At 33.1% G+C, this 17,423-nt stretch overlaps 1 protein-coding gene across 1 annotated transcript in view; it reads left to right on the forward strand.

The window, feature by feature from the left end:
• Window positions 1-17,423, forward strand: part of OBSCN (obscurin, cytoskeletal calmodulin and titin-interacting RhoGEF) — a 284,159-nt gene that overhangs the window by 195,841 nt on the left and 70,895 nt on the right. Inside the window, exons 81-85 of the mRNA XM_075214135.1 lie at window positions 3,372-3,520; window positions 3,622-3,822; window positions 4,319-4,401; window positions 4,524-4,697; window positions 5,594-5,753. Of these exons, the coding sequence (XP_075070236.1) occupies window positions 3,372-3,520; window positions 3,622-3,822; window positions 4,319-4,401; window positions 4,524-4,697; window positions 5,594-5,753 (767 nt within the window). The remainder of the gene's footprint in view (window positions 1-3,371; window positions 3,521-3,621; window positions 3,823-4,318; window positions 4,402-4,523; window positions 4,698-5,593; window positions 5,754-17,423) is intronic.

Consider the following 17,423-nt stretch of genomic DNA (forward strand, 5'->3'; position numbering starts at 1 on the left):
TGATATTTTAGATGTTTAAATTTCAGTTTTTACTATTACACAGTCTAACAACATTTTTTTTTAGTTGCTAGGCATGTTTGAATGAATTTAGGTTATTTTGTGTTTCCCAAATTAAAAAATGAAAGTATTTTTTTTCAAATTGGCTCTAGTTCTTGAGACAATGGATCCCTCCAGTCCAAATAATAGGGAACTTATCTATAAAGCGTGGCTATGGGAATCTACCAGAACATTCTAGAAGGGGAGACACCTGAATATTCTAGGTGTTCACTCCTCGATCATTGTAGAATATTCCCCCTCCGTAGATTAATGATCGGTCACCAAACCAGCTGTCAGTTGGCAGTTGAGCGGTTCGCGTTGTCTATTGTGGTTTTTCCTGTTTCTTGTCCGTGTAATATATTTGTGTACATGTAATATGTGTAAATAAGTCAAGTTGTATACGGAGTGGTTGTAGTGACAATTTGTATATGCAGAGTGTTTCACGTAAGAATAAAGTCGATTAATGATAAAATGTGTTTTATCTACAATGCCCACGTGACAATATCATATTAAATCAACAATAAGGCCTTGAAAAAAGATGGCAATTGCTTCAAATACATTTGTAGATCGTTTGCTGGACTAAGTAGGGTAAAACTAAAAGCTGGAATCTTTGATGGCTCTGAAATTCATAAATGTATCAAGGATTCTAATTTCGCAAAATGTATGAATGGTGTTGAAAATTTTGCTTTGTGCAGTTATGTCTCAGTTGTCAAGAACCACAAAGCAGATAATTATGAAGAACTGGTGCAAAACATAATCACAAACGTTAAAATCTGGGCACTAATACAACATAATGATGGTGCACTTTCTTCATAGCCACTTACACAGATTTCCAGGTAATCTTGGTGATTTTAGTGAGGAACAAGGGGAGAGGTTTCATCAATATATAAAGGTGATGGAGGAAAAGTATCACGGGGACAGACATATGATGGCTGACTATTGCTGGAACCTCCGACGTGATTGTCCTGACATAAAAGAAAATCTTACAAACAGAGTTTTACTATGCGCTAATTGTAATTATCCGACTCGGCTTGCTATGTTTATGTTATTACACTGAATAAAATGCCTTTATGTATTCCAATGCAATTTGTAAATAGACTCTGTCTGACCATTACTTTTTTTGCAATTTAATGTTTTACAATGGGGTACCAATTGTCTCAAAAATTAGAGCCAATCAAGCAAAACCAATGTCATATTTAAAATGTTATATTCATTGAAAATATATTATTATTTTTTTATATTCTTGTAGTCTATTGCTAGTGGGAAATTCATATTTGATTTGGACTGCGGGCATGACGGGATAATGCATGCTCCTTCCTGCGTCACTGCATGAGGTGTACCTGCCACGCATTATTATAATGGATAATATTACTAGAGCAGAATCAGTTCTGAATTGGAAGCAGAACGATGCATTAGATATTCTACGTCTGATGTTTATACCACATAAGAGCTCTGAGCTTGTTATTAGTATTCAGAGTGATCTAGAGTCAGGTGCAAATCTTACACCTTGATGTGTTTTCCTGCTGGGAGATACAACATTAGTCAGTGTTTGCCACTAAATATGCACATATATTTACATCCTGCAACCGCATGTCATAGATTCTACAATAAAATCATTTTACTTATTTCTTATATTCAGTTAACTTGTAAAACCCTGTACGCAATTTATAAATTCTGTAAGAGACTTAAACAACCAATGACTTTCTGCGGGGGACTTACCAGTCCCAGCCAGCCAAAGTAATCTACGATAATTTCCTTTGTGACATGGTTCTTAGTAAATTTTATTAATTTTGTCTTAAACATCATAACAAATATTTTTTTGAAACATTTTAATGAATTGTTTAAAATTATTTTATTTACATTTTATTAAAAACATCTGAAAATGCAGATAATAAACATTGCCAAGGTAATAACACCCTTTGAAGATGCAGTTAATAGAAACATAGTAAAAGAATATAGAATGCAAAGTATCTTACAATACAGCTAATCAAATACATATTCTACACTTACAATTGAGTAAAAAGAAGTAAACTTGTATCGGATGCCTGGATTTTGTCAAGACAACTGTGTAGGAAGTAAGAAAACCAGTGTGGGTAAAGGAGGGGGAGGAGAAGAGGAAGAAGCCTTTGGAGGAATGGAGTAAGATCTAGGGAGGTATTATAGGAAAGGGGATATTAGAAGTCACAGAAGTAACGAGATATGTTGTAGTGATAAACAATATGGAGTTTATTGAAGAAAATTAACAGCTGACAGGAAAAAAACACAAGTTCTGAAGTAATGTTGGTAAGTTTACACAGTCTTAGGAAATGCAAGTTAGTAAATAATATCTCTTGTAGCAAGGCTGGTGCAGATATTCACAGGGTCCAGTAATCAGTGTAAGCTCTACTAGAGTCTGGGGATTCTGACTTGATGTAGATCAGAAGACAGGAGACAAACAGAAACAGAGCCAGAAATAGCAAACTTGTATGAAGCAACCAGGTATCAGAATTCAAAAATTAACAGAGCAAGAACTAACAAAACTGAATGGTGCAGTCCAGATACAGCACTATGATACAAATGACATACTGAAGCAGTAACCGGTACACAGTGCAAGGTCAGGAATAAACAGAGTAATATGCAAGAAGCATGCATGTCAAACGCAATCACTGTCAATAATTGCATGACAGTGAGGGTTTAAATAGTTAAGCACATCTGCACTTCAGCGCACAACTTTTGAAAGCAGAATCAGTTCTTCAGAGAGAGACACATCTGTGTAGCTGAAATGCATAGATCTGTGCACACATATATGATGCAAAGCAGATTAACCCTAACAGAGAAGAAATACTTTTCCATTGCATCCACGGCCCACAAGTTTTATGAAGTGATACTGACAAACTCAGCAGGATACTGCTCATCCTTTCTGTTTCAAATTATTTTAATACACTTGACTTTTTAAAAGTGGGCCCATGTACAGAGAGTGAAAATTTAACTTAAAAACATGGTGCACAGAGCGATGAGGTGCTGCCTGTAATCTACAGCAACCAACCAGATATGCACTTTTATCAGTCTGGTTTATTGATACAAATGAAAGCTAACATCTGATTGGTTGCCCTGGTTTACAGCCCGTGTTCTGCTTTCACTATTTTGTTAAATATGTCCCAAGTCTGCAACATGTGAAAACTGTAATAACAGCTTACAGTGTTTTTTTATTATAAAATGAATATATCTAGGATTGTGTTGTGTCACTGTGAGTCTACTGAAAGCTGGAATTCGAATTAGAACTTGATTTAGATTTGTTTTGGGTTCTTATGTTTAGATTGCTCTTTAACAATTTATTCCTTGTTATTGCTTTTTAGCTACACTTCGAGTTCCTGGAATGACCGGCATGGATAGTGATGATGAGTCCAAGACTCCTTCTGCTTCTCCACGTCATGGCAGGTCCAGACCTTCCTCCATTGCTGTTGAGTCTTCCTCCGAGTCAGAGGACGGAGACTCCAGGGGAGAGGTAAAGATCAAGGCATCCACATGCCATTATCAGCATGCCCGCCTTATGAAATGCCGCCACCTTCTGGGTAGTATAGGTAACCTCCTCACTTGCCATCACAGATATTTGACATCTACATGGCAACTGCTGATTACAACCCTATCACAGCCGATAAGGAAGCAATAATCCTAAAAGAAGGCCAGTACGTAGAAGTCCTGGACAGCGCTCATCCACTCAAGTGGCTCGTCCGGACAAAGCCAACAAAATTCAGTGCCTCCCGACAGGGGTGGGTGTCTCCGGCTTACTTGGATAAACGTTTGAAGGTAAAACTTCTTAATGGATCATTACTATAATATTACTGTCTTATCCAGACTGTAGTTACATATAAACAGTAATACAAACACAAATAGAAATTAAATTAAATGCAAACATACAGTATGTTGTTTTCCCATTTAAAAATCCAATGTTAATATTCTTTTTCGACAATAGACCACATGTAAATGACAAATAAGTAATGTAAATAGATGCTGGGACTCATCATTTAATATAACTGCTATGCTAATTAATTTAGGACTGTTATTTACAAGGGTCAATACGCCATCAGCATTACATATCATTGTACCAGCGTTTAATTGTATTGAATTTTTGTGAACGCTCCAGTCAACAATACACAAACATCTGTATACTGATATATGTGTGTTCATGTATTGTGCGCATTCACAGTACGGAAATGTGTGACGTACGTCTAACTGTAAATGAGCCCCATGGATTGTAACTTCACCAGGATAAATTATGTCTGACAAATGTATTTGTTTCAAGCTGTCGTCGGAATGGGCAGCCGGAGATACTGTGGAGTTTCCTGGAGAATCCGTATCAGAGGAAGAGTATAAAAGGAAGCTCAGGTACCTAGATTGTGTATAACTGGCGGGCCACAACGATAAGCCTCCTGGGTATATCCAGGTCATTACTTTATATTTTGAAATACGATTGTAAAATATAAAGAAATATATTTTATTACACTCAGCTCACTTATCCAGGACCTCCTGAGCACAGAGAAGGACTACGTTAAAGACTTGCAGTTCCTACAGACCCATTATGTGAGCTATACTGAGAGCTGCGTTGAGCTTCCTGAGGCTGTAGCCAGTCAGAAGTCCGTCATCTTCAGGAACATTGGTGACATTGGTGCCTTCCATGAAAGGTCTGTATGACACCATCACGGTTTTGTTATTGTATAGTTTTGTATAGTGCCAGGCTGCTCTCCAACTCTTTCCACCCCCTTCAAATACACGGGTAATGGTAGCCTGAAACTGTCGTGGTTCTGTTGGGGCAGTCCAAATTTGTGTGATTGTCCCGCTCAGTCAGGACTTGCAATGATAGTTGGAAGGTATGTCATTATCGTCATCATCACCATTTATTTATATTCCTTTATGTCCTGCTGCTGGTCTCTAAAGCTCAGTTGCTGCTTGTCTGGATCCTGGAATGTTGGGGGGCCTGTCTGGAAAATAAGAGAGATACATAAAATATGGAATGTCCAGTAGTGAGTGAACCATTGAAGTCTCCCTCGATCCAACATTAAATCAATAGCACCTACATTTAATACCTGAAACCAGTCAGACATTAAATTAGCAGCATTCACATTTAATAAATAGACCTATTTCCTTCCAATTAGCCCCAACATTAAGTTAATAGCATTCAGAATTAATAGATGGACCTATTTCCCCCCAAAATGTCCTGACATTAAACGAATGGTGCTCACATTTAGTAAATACACATATTCCCCTCCAAATTGCCCTGATATTGAATAATTGGAAGTGACAATTAATCAATAGCATTCCTTCTCGCTAATCTCAGCCCCACATTAAATGAATAATCCCTAAACTAAACTAGCATTAATTAAATAATTCCATCTTTAGCGAGGGACTAGCCTGCCATTGATTTGGTTCCGGGCACCTGGAAACCCCCCAAAAGTGTGTGTCTGTTATTATTACAAATATATACAATCTAACATGATATATCTACAATAAGCTAAAAAACATTGCATTAAACTTTCTATATTATTAGTCCATAAATGTTCTTAATGTTTTACATTCACAGCACTTTCTTCCCAGACCTTAAGAAGTGTGAGACTGATGACGACATAGCCATGTGTTTCATAAGAAATGAAGAAGAGTTCAACAGGTACATTGTATATCTGGTGGGTCGTGTGCAGGCCGAGTCCGTCGTGGTCAATGATGCTATTCAGGAGTTCTACAAAGTGAGTATAGGTCTTATTTATTAATCAGTAAGTTTTAGTCAATATCTATCTGTTTGTCTGTCTGTCTGTATGTATGTCTGTCTGGCTATCTATCTATCTATCTGTCTGTCTGTCTGTCTATCTATCTATCTATCTATCTATCTATCTATCTATCACGTGTCTATGTATCTCCTATTTATCACATGTCTATCGTTTTGTCTCAAATCTATCCATCTCTTCTATCTATCTATCGATCTATCTGTCTCAGAACTATCTATCTCTTCTTTGTCTCTCTCTCTTAGATAAATATTAGATACTGTATATAAATATATCTATTTATCTATCTATCTATCTATCTATCTATCTATCTCAGAGCTATCTCTCTATTCTATCATTTTCTCTCTCTCTACCTCATATTTATCTATCTATTTAATGTCTTTTTTCTCATAGATTGCACCTGTCTATCTCTCTCATATCTATATATTTATCTATCCATCTCAGTGCTCTCTCTCTATATATCTGTCTCTTATTTATCTATCTAATATCTCTATCTATATATCTATCTATCTATCTATCTATCTATCTATCTATCTATCTATCCATCTTAGTGCTCTCTCTCTCTCTATCTATCTCATATCTATGTATCTATGTATCTATGTATCTATCTATCTATCTATCTATCTATCTATCTATCTGTCTCATGTCTTTCTATCTCATATATCGCACATGTCTATCTATCTCATTTGCATCTGTCTATTTATCCAGCACAGATCGATCTCTATCTTATCTCTCTATCTCTCTCTTTCTCTGTCTTTCTCTCTATCTCTCTCTCTGTGTATATAAATCCCATATCTATCTATCTGTCAATCTATCTATCTATCTATCTATCTATCTATCTATCTATCTATCACATTTCTATCCATTAGCTATATGCTTTTCTCTATATCTATCTATCTATCTATCTATCTATCTATCTATCTATCTATCTATCTATATCATGTCTTTTTATCTCCTATATTGTACCTGTCTATCTTTCTCATATCTGTCTATTTATCTCTCTATCTCAGAGCTATATCTCCCTTATAGCTCTCTCTATCTATCCCATATCTATCTATCTAACTATCTATCTATCTTTCTATCTATCTATCTATCTATCTATCTATCTATCTATCTATCTATTTATCTGTCACATGTTTATGTACCTCATATTTATCACGTCTATCTTTTTGTCTCAAACCTATCCATCTCTTCTATCTATCTATCTATCTATCTATCTTTCTATTTATCTAGCTGTCTTTCTATCACATTTCTAAGTAATATCTATATGTTTGTCTATCTATCTATCTATCTATCTATCTATCTATCTATCTATCACGTGTCTATGTATCTCCTATTTATCACATGTGTATCGTTTTGTCTCAAATCTATCCATCTCTTCTATCTATCTATCTATCTATCTATCTATCTATCTATCTATCTATTTACTATCTGTCTCAGAACTATCTCTCTCTTCTTTGTCTCTCTGTCTTAGATAGATATTAGATACTGTATATAAATATATCTATCTATCTATCTATCTATCTATCTATCTATCTATCTATCTATCTCAGAGCTATATCTCTGTTCTATCGCTTTCTCTCTCTCTGCCTCATATTTATCTATCTATTTAATGTCTTTTTTCTCATATATTGCACCTGTCTATCTCTCTCATATCTATATATTTATCTATCCATCTCAATGCTCTCTCTCTATATATATCAGTCTCTTATTTATCTGTCTATCTATCTATCTATCTATCTATCTATCTATCTATCTATCTATCTATCTCATGTCTTTTTTTCTCCTATATTACACCTGTCTATCTTTCTCATATCTATATATTTATCTATCCATCTTAGTGCTCTCTCTCTATCTGTCTCATATCTATCTATCTATCTATCTATCTATCTATCTATCTATCTATCTCTATGTCATTTATGGGCCTGATTCATTAAGGAAAATTAAGTAACACATAAGGGGGTATTCAATTGTTAGCGAGATCCCCGGGAAACGAGCGCTCTAAAAATATTAGCGTTAATACGGTAATTACTCGCTGAATTTCATCTCGCAGCTCCCTGAGCTGCGAGATGAAATTCAGCGAGTAAACTACCGTATTAACAGTATTTACACGCATATTACCATATTAACGCTAATATATTTTGAGCGCTCGTTTTTCCGGGGATCTCGCTAACAATTGAATACCCCCCATAGAGTAAGTTTTGTAACTCGAGTTTTCTGGACAAAACCATTTTGCAATGCAAGGGATGCAAATGAGTTTATTATTTTGCACATAAGGAAAATACTGCCTGTTCTTTCATATAGGACACAAATATTTGATAGCTTATTTGCATGCTTGCCAACATTCCGGGAGACTCCCAAAATTCTGGTCGGTCTCATGGACTCCCAGGAGAGCTGGCAAGTCTCCCGCATCCCGCAATTGCGGGGCTAAAATGATGTGACTCGTGGTGAATTGCGTCATTTTGACCCCGCCTCTGCTACAAAACGGCATATTTGTCGCGGGGGGCGGGGCCAAAATGACGCGTTCGGCTGCGACCCGCCCTCTAGACATGCCCTTCCCCAGGACAGATCTTTCCAGAAGTCGGCAAGTATGCTTATTTGTGCACTGAAATTTAAAGTTCATCTAGGACATTCCCTACTCCAACTATAAATTTGCCATCACATTTTAAATTTACATCTCCCTCCAATGCAACATGAGTTTGCCTTCTTGCTTACTTTTGCTTAACTTACCATAATGAATCAGGCCCTACATCTCTAGCTTTCTATCAATGTATCTATCCAATATCTATCTTGCCAAGTATTTATCTATTAATCTAATATATATCCATGGCTCTATCCATCTCTCTATCTATCTCATATGTCTCTATCATTCTTACTGTATCATAACAATATGTCTCAAAAATATAGATATATAAAAATTATACATATAGCTATAATATAGAAAGGATGATAGAGCCATATAAGATAGATCGAAATGTAATAGATAAAATTACAGATAGATAAAAACATCTATCTATCTATCTATCTCTCCATCGTTCAATCTATCTCATGTCTTTTTATCTCATATATTGCACCTCTCTATCTTTCTCATATCTATCTATCCATCTCAGAGCTCTCTCAATCTGTCTCATATTTCATCATCATCATTTATTTATATAGCGCCACTAATTCCGCAGCGCTGTACAGAGAACTCATTCACATCAGTCCCTGCCCCATTGGAGCTTACAGTCTAAATTTCCTAATATAGCCACACACACAGACAGACAGAGAGGGAGACAGACAGACCGGGAGAGACTTGGGTCAATTTTTTGATAGCAGCCAATTAACTTACCAGTATATTTTTGGAGTGTGGGAGGAAACTGGAGCACCCGGAGGAAACCCAGGCAAACACATACAAACTCCACACAGATAAGGCCATGGTTGGGAATTGAACTCATGACCCCAGTGCTGTGAGGCAGAAGTGCTAACCACTAGGCCACTGTGCTGCCACTTGTTTTTTAATATCTCTATCTATCTATCTATCTATCTATCTATCTATCTATCTATCTATCTATCTGTCTATCTCATGTCTTTTTATCTCATATATCGCACATGTCTATCTCAAATCTATCTATTTATCTCTCTATCTCAGGGATATAGCTCCCTTCTATCTATCTCTCTCTATCTATCCCATATCTATCTATCTATCTATCTATCTATCTATCTATCTATCTATCTATCTATCTAATGTCTTCTATCTCATACATTGCACATGTCTGTCTATCTCATATCTATCTATCTATTTATTTATCTATTTATCTCAGCGCTGTCTCTCTCTCTCTCTCTCTCTCTCTCTCATATTTATCTATCTAATATCTATATTTCTATATATCTGTCTTTCTATCAGATTTCTATCTAATATATATATGTCTATCTCATATCTATCTTTCTATCTATCTATCTATTTATCTATCTATCTATCTATCTATCCATCTATCTATCACATGTCTATGTATCTCATTTTTATCACATGTCTATCTTTCTGTTTCAAATCTATCTATCTATCTATCTATCTATCTATCTATCTATCTATCTATCTATCTATCTATCTCATGTCTGTCTATCTCAAATATTGCACATGTCTGTCTATCTCATATATATCTATCTATCCATCTATCTCATATATACAGGGCCGTCTTTCCCATAGGGCACAATGGGCAGGTGCCCGGGGGTCCTGCAGCCCAGGGGGGCCCGTCGGAGGCAGCACAAAAAAAAAACCTGAAAAAAAAAAAGAAGAGGAAAATACTTACCTTGCGGTCAAGCTGGCGATCCGGCTCCCTCCCTGGTCTCCTCCTCCGTGCGGCACTCGCAGTGCATGTCGGGCGTGACGTCATCACGCCCGCCCGACATCCATTACGGAGCGCGACGGAGGAGGAGACCAGGGAGGGAGCCAGATCGCCAGCTGACCGCAAGGTAAGTATTTTCCTCTTCTTTTTTTTCAGGTTTTTTTTTTTGTGCTGCCTCCGACGGACCCCCCCTGGGCTGCAGGGCCCATATATATTTAGTCACTTTTATTTTTTTATATATAGGGGCCCCGGTGCACTGCTTTGCCCGGGGGCCCCAAATGTTGTTAAGAGGGCCCTGCATATATATCTATCTATCCATCTATCTCAGAGCTATCTCTCTCTCTATCTCATATATATCTATCTATCTCAGAGCTATCTCTCTCTCTATCTCATATCTATCTAATATCTATCTATCTATCTATCTATCTATCTACCTATATGTCTATCTATTTATTGCATCGCTTTCTATCTCAGATTTTACACATGTCTACCTATCTCATATCTATCTAGTTATCTATCTCAGAGCTATATCTGCCTTCTGTCTCTCTCTAACTATCCCATATCTTTCTATCTATCTATCTATCTATCTATCTATCTATCTATCTATCTATCTATCTATCTTTATCTAGCTAATGTCTTTCTTTCTCATGTATTGCACATGTCTGCCTATCTCATATCTATCTATCTATTTATTTATCTATCTATCAATCTATTTATTTATCTATCTCAGAGCTATCTCTCTCTCTATTTCATATTTATCTATCTAATATCTATCTTTCTACCTATGTCTCTTTTATCTATCTGTTATTCTATCTCATATCTATCTATCTATCTATCTATCTATTTATTGCATCTCTTTCTATCTCAGATTTTACACGTCTACCAATCTCATATCTATCTATTTATCTATCTATCTCTGAGCTATATATCCCTTCTGTCTCTCTCTATCTATCCCAAATCTAAATGTCTGTCTGTCTGTCTATCTCATTTCTTTCTGTCTCATATATTGCACATGTCTGTCTATCTCATATCTATCTATCTCTCTATCTATATATCTACCTATCTATCTTTCTATCAATCTGTCTTTCTATCTAATATATATATATATATATATATATATATATATATATATATATAAAAAAAAAATATATATATATATATATATATATGTCTATCCATCTCAGTGCTCTCTCTCTATATCTGTCTCATTTTTATCTATTTATTTATCTATCTATCTATCTTTCAGTATGTCTTTCTATCACATTTCTATCTAATATCTAGATGTCTATCTCATATCTATCTATCGCTCTTTCTATCTCTCTATCTCTCTATCTATCTATATATATGTGACATTTCTATGTATCTATCTCTCTATTCTTTGTCTCTCTGTCTAAGATAGATAATAGATTTATAAATATATCTACTCATTTATCTATCTATCTATCTATCTATCTATCTATCTATCTATCTATCTATCTCAGAGCTATCTCTCTATGCTGTTGCTTTCTCTCTCTCTACCTCATATTTATCTATCTATCTAATGTCTTTTTATGTCTATCTCATATCTATCTCATATCCATCTGTCTATCTATCTATCTATCTATCTATCTATCTATCTATCTATCACATGTCTATTTATCTCATATTTATCACTTGTCTATCTTTTTGTCTCAAATCTATCCATCTCTTCTATTGATCTATCTATCTATCTATCTATCTATCTATCTATCTATCTATCTATCAATCAATCTGTATTTCTATCTAACATCTATATGTCTATCCATCTCAGTGCTCTTTCTCTATATCTGTCTCATATCTATCTATCTATCTATCTATCTATCTATCTATCTATCTGTCACATTTATATGTATCTCATATTTATCACATGTCTATCTTTCTGTCTCAAATCTATCTATCTATCTAGCTATCTATCTAGCTATCTATCTAGCTATCTACCTATCTATCTGTCTATCTATCTTTCTATCTATCTATCTTTCTATAAATTTGTCTTTCTTTCTAATATCTATATGTCTATCCATATCTTTCTCATATTTATCTGTCTATATATCTATCTCTCTATCTTTCTATCTATCAATCTGTCTTTCTATAACATTTCGATCTAATATCTATATGTCTATCTCATATCTATCTATCTGTCTATCTATCGATCTATCTATCTATCTATCTATCTATCTATCTATCTATCTATATATCTATCTGTCTTTCTATCACATTTCTAGCTAATATTTATATGTCTATCTCATATCTATCTATCTATCTATCTATCTATCTATCTATCTATCTATCTATCTATCTCAGAGCTATCTCTCTATTCTTTTTCTCTCTGTCTTAGATAGATATTAGATATTAGATATATAAATATATAAATATATCTATCCTTGTATATATCTATCTATATATCTCAGAGTTATATCTCTGTTCTATCGCTTTCTCTCTCTCTACCTCATTTTTATCTATCTATCTGATGTATTTTTATGTCTATCTCATATCTATCTGTCTTTCTATCTATCTATCTATCTATCTATCTATCTATCTATCTGTCTATCTATCTATGTATCTATGTATCTATCTATGTATCTATCTATGTATCTATCTATCTATCTATCTATCTATCTATCTATCTATCTCAGAGCTATCTCTATATTCTTTTTCTCTCTGTCTTAGATAGATATTAGATATATAAATATATCTATCCATTTATCTATCTATCTATCTATCTATCTATCTATCTATCTATCTATCTATCTCAGAGCTATATCTCTGTTCTATTGCTTTCTCTCTCTCTACCTCATATTTATCTATCTATCTAATGTCTTTTTTCTCATATATTGCACCTTTCTATCTATCTCATATCTATATATTTATCTATCTATCCATCTCAATGCTCTCTCTCTCTTTCTGACTCATATTTATCTATCTAAATTTTCTATCTATCTATCTATCTATCTCTCACATGTCTATATATCTCATATTTATTACTTGTCTATCTTTTTGTCTCAACTCTATCCATCTCTTCTATTGATCTATCTATCTATCTATCTATCTATCTATCTATCTATCTATCTATCTATCTATCTATCAATCTGTATTTCTATCTAACATATATATGTCTATCCATCTCAGTGCTCTCTCTCTATATATGTGTCATATTTATCTATCTATCTATCTATCTATCTATCTATCTATCTATCTATCTATCTATCTATCTATCTATCTGTCACATTTTTATGTATCTAATATTTATCACATGTCTATCTTTCTGTCTCAAATCTATCTATCTATCTATCTGTCTATCTATCTATCTATCTATCTCAGAGCTATCTCTCTGTTCTGTTGCTTTCTCTCTCTCTACCTCATATTTATCTGTCTATCTAATGTCTTTTTATGTCTATCTCATATCTATCTGTCTTTCTATCTATCTATCTATCTATTTATCTATCTATCTATCTATCACATGTCTATATATCTCATATTTATCACTTGTCTATCTTTTTGTCTCGCATCTATCCATCTCTTCTATTGATCTATCTATCTATCTATCTATCTATCTATCTATCTATCTATCAATCTGTATTTCTATCTAACATCTACATGTCTATCCATCTCAGTGCTCTCTCTATATCTGTCTCATATTCATCTATCTATCTATCTATCTATCTATCTATCTATCTATCTATCTATCTGTTACATTTCTATGTATCTCATATTTATCACATGCCTATCTTTCTGTCTCAAATCTATCTATCTATCTATCTATCTATCTATCTATCTATATATCTATCTATCTAGCGATCTATCTATCTAGCGATCTACCTAGCTATCTGTCTATCTATCTATCTTTCTATCAATCTGTCTTTCTTTCTAATATCTATATGTCTATCCATATCTTTCTCATATTTATCTATCTATCTATCTATCTATCTATCTATCTATCTATCTATCTATCTATCTTTCTAGCTATCTATCTGTCTTTCTATCACATTTCTATCTAATATCTATATGTCAATCTCATATCTATCTATCTATCTATCTATCTATCTATCTATCTATTTCTCTATCTATTTCTCTATCTTTCTATCTATCTATCTATCTATCTATCTATCTATCTATCTATCTGTCTTTCTATCACATTTATATCTAATATCTATATTTCTATCTCATATCTATCTATCTATCTATCTATCTATCTATCTATCTATCTATCTGTCTTTCTATCACATATCTATCTAATATCTATCTATCTCATATCTATCTATCTATCTATCTATCTATCTCAGAGCTATCTCTCTATTCTTTTTCTCTCTGTCTTAGATAGATATTAGATATATAAATATATCTATCCATTTATCTATCTATCTCAGAGCTATATCTCTGTTCTATCGCTTTCTCTCTCTCTACCTCATATTTATCTATCTATCTAATGTCTTTTTTCTCATATATTGCACCTGTCTATCTCTCTCATATCTATATATTTATCTATCTATCTCAATGCTCTCTCTCTCTTTCTGTCTCATATTTATCTATTTAAATTTTCTATCTATCTATATTTATATCTCATATCTATTTATCTATCTATCTTTCTATCTGTCTCATTTCTATGTATCTCATATTTATCACTTGTCTATCTTTTTGTCTCAAATCTATCCATCTCTTCTATTGATCTATCTATCTATCTATCTATCTATCTATCTATCTATCTATCAATCAATCTGTATTTCTATCTAACATCTATATGTCTATCCATCTCAGTGCTCTTTCTCTATATCTGTCTCATATCTATCTATCTATCTATCTATCTATCTATCTATCTATCTATCTATCTATCTATCTGTCACATTTATATGTATCTCATATTTATCACATGTCTATCTTTCTGTCTCAAATCTATCTATCTATCTAGCTATCTATCTAGCTATCTATCTAGCTATCTACCTATCTATCTGTCTATCTATCTTTCTATCTATCTATCTTTCTATAAATTTGTCTTTCTTTCTAATATCTATATGTCTATCCATATCTTTCTCATATTTATCTGTCTATATATCTATCTCTCTATCTTTCTATCTATCAATCTGTCTTTCTATAACATTTCGATCTAATATCTATATGTCTATCTCATATCTATCTATCTGTCTATCTATCGATCTATCTATCTATCTATCTATCTATCTATCTATCTATCTATCTATATATCTATCTGTCTTTCTATCACATTTCTAGCTAATATTTATATGTCTATCTCATATCTATCTATCTATCTATCTATCTATCTATCTATCTATCTATCTATCTATCTCAGAGCTATCTCTCTATTCTTTTTCTCTCTGTCTTAGATAGATATTAGATATTAGATATATAAATATATAAATATATCTATCCTTGTATATATCTATCTATATATCTCAGAGTTATATCTCTGTTCTATCGCTTTCTCTCTCTCTACCTCATTTTTATCTATCTATCTGATGTATTTTTATGTCTATCTCATATCTATCTGTCTTTCTATCTATCTATCTATCTATCTATCTATCTATCTATCTATCTATCTATCTGTCTATCTATCTATGTATCTATGTATCTATCTATGTATCTATCTATCTATCTATCTATCTATCTATCTATCTATCTATCTCAGAGCTATCTCTATATTCTTTTTCTCTCTGTCTTAGATAGATATTAGATATATAAATATATCTATCCATTTATCTATCTATCTATCTATCTATCTATCTATCTATCTATCTATCTATCTATCTATCTCAGAGCTATATCTCTGTTCTATTGCTTTCTCTCTCTCTACCTCATATTTATCTATCTATCTAATGTCTTTTTTCTCATATATTGCACCTTTCTATCTATCTCATATCTATATATTTATCTATCTATCCATCTCAATGCTCTCTCTCTCTTTCTGACTCATATTTATCTATCTAAATTTTCTATCTATCTATCTATCTATCTCTCACATGTCTATATATCTCATATTTATTACTTGTCTATCTTTTTGTCTCAACTCTATCCATCTCTTCTATTGATCTATCTATCTATCTATCTATCTATCTATCTATCTATCTATCTATCTATCTATCTATCAATCTGTATTTCTATCTAACATATATATGTCTATCCATCTCAGTGCTCTCTCTCTATATATGTGTCATATTTATCTATCTATCTATCTATCTATCTATCTATCTATCTATCTATCTATCTATCTGTCACATTTTTATGTATCTAATATTTATCACATGTCTATCTTTCTGTCTCAAATCTATCTATCTATCTATCTGTCTATCTATCTATCTATCTATCTCAGAGCTATCTCTCTGTTCTGTTGCTTTCTCTCTCTCTACCTCATATTTATCTGTCTATCTAATGTCTTTTTATGTCTATCTCATATCTATCTGTCTTTCTATCTATCTATCTATCTATTTATCTATCTATCTATCTATCACATGTCTATATATCTCATATTTATCACTTGTCTATCTTTTTGTCTCGCATCTATCCATCTCTTCTATTGATCTATCTATCTATCTATCTATCTATCTATCTATCTATCTATCTATCTATCTATCTATCTATCAATCTGTATTTCTATCTAACATCTACATGTCTATCCATCTCAGTGCTCTCTCTATATCTGTCTCATATTCATCTATCTATCTATCTATCTATCTATCTATCTATCTATCTATCTATCTATCTATCTATCTATCTATCTGTTACATTTCTATGTATCTCATATTTATCACATGTCTATCTTTCTGTCTCAAATCTATCTATCTATCTATCTATCTATCTATCTATCTATCTATCTATCTATCTATATATCTATCTATCTAGCGATCTATCTATCTAGCGATCTACCTAGCTATCTGTCTATCTATCTATCTTTCTATCAATCTGTCTTTCTTTCTAATATCTATATGTCTATCCATATCTTTCTCATATTTATCTATCTATCTATCTATCTATCTATCTATCTATCTATCTATCTTTCTAGCTATCTATCTGTCTTTCTATCACATTTCTATCTAATATCTATATGTCAATCTCATATCTATCTATCTATCTATCTATCTATTTCTCTATCTATTTCTCTATCTTTCTATCTATCTATCTATCTATCTATCTATCTATCTATCTATCTATCTATCTGTCTTTCTATCACATTTCTATCTAATATCTATATTTCTATCTCATATCTATCTATCTATCTATCTATCTATCTATCTATCTATCTATCTATCTATCTGTCTTTCTATCACATATCTATCTAATATCT

This window comes from Mixophyes fleayi, chromosome 5, assembly GCF_038048845.1.
Source record: "Mixophyes fleayi isolate aMixFle1 chromosome 5, aMixFle1.hap1, whole genome shotgun sequence".
NCBI classification, from domain to species: domain Eukaryota; kingdom Metazoa; phylum Chordata; class Amphibia; order Anura; family Limnodynastidae; genus Mixophyes; species Mixophyes fleayi.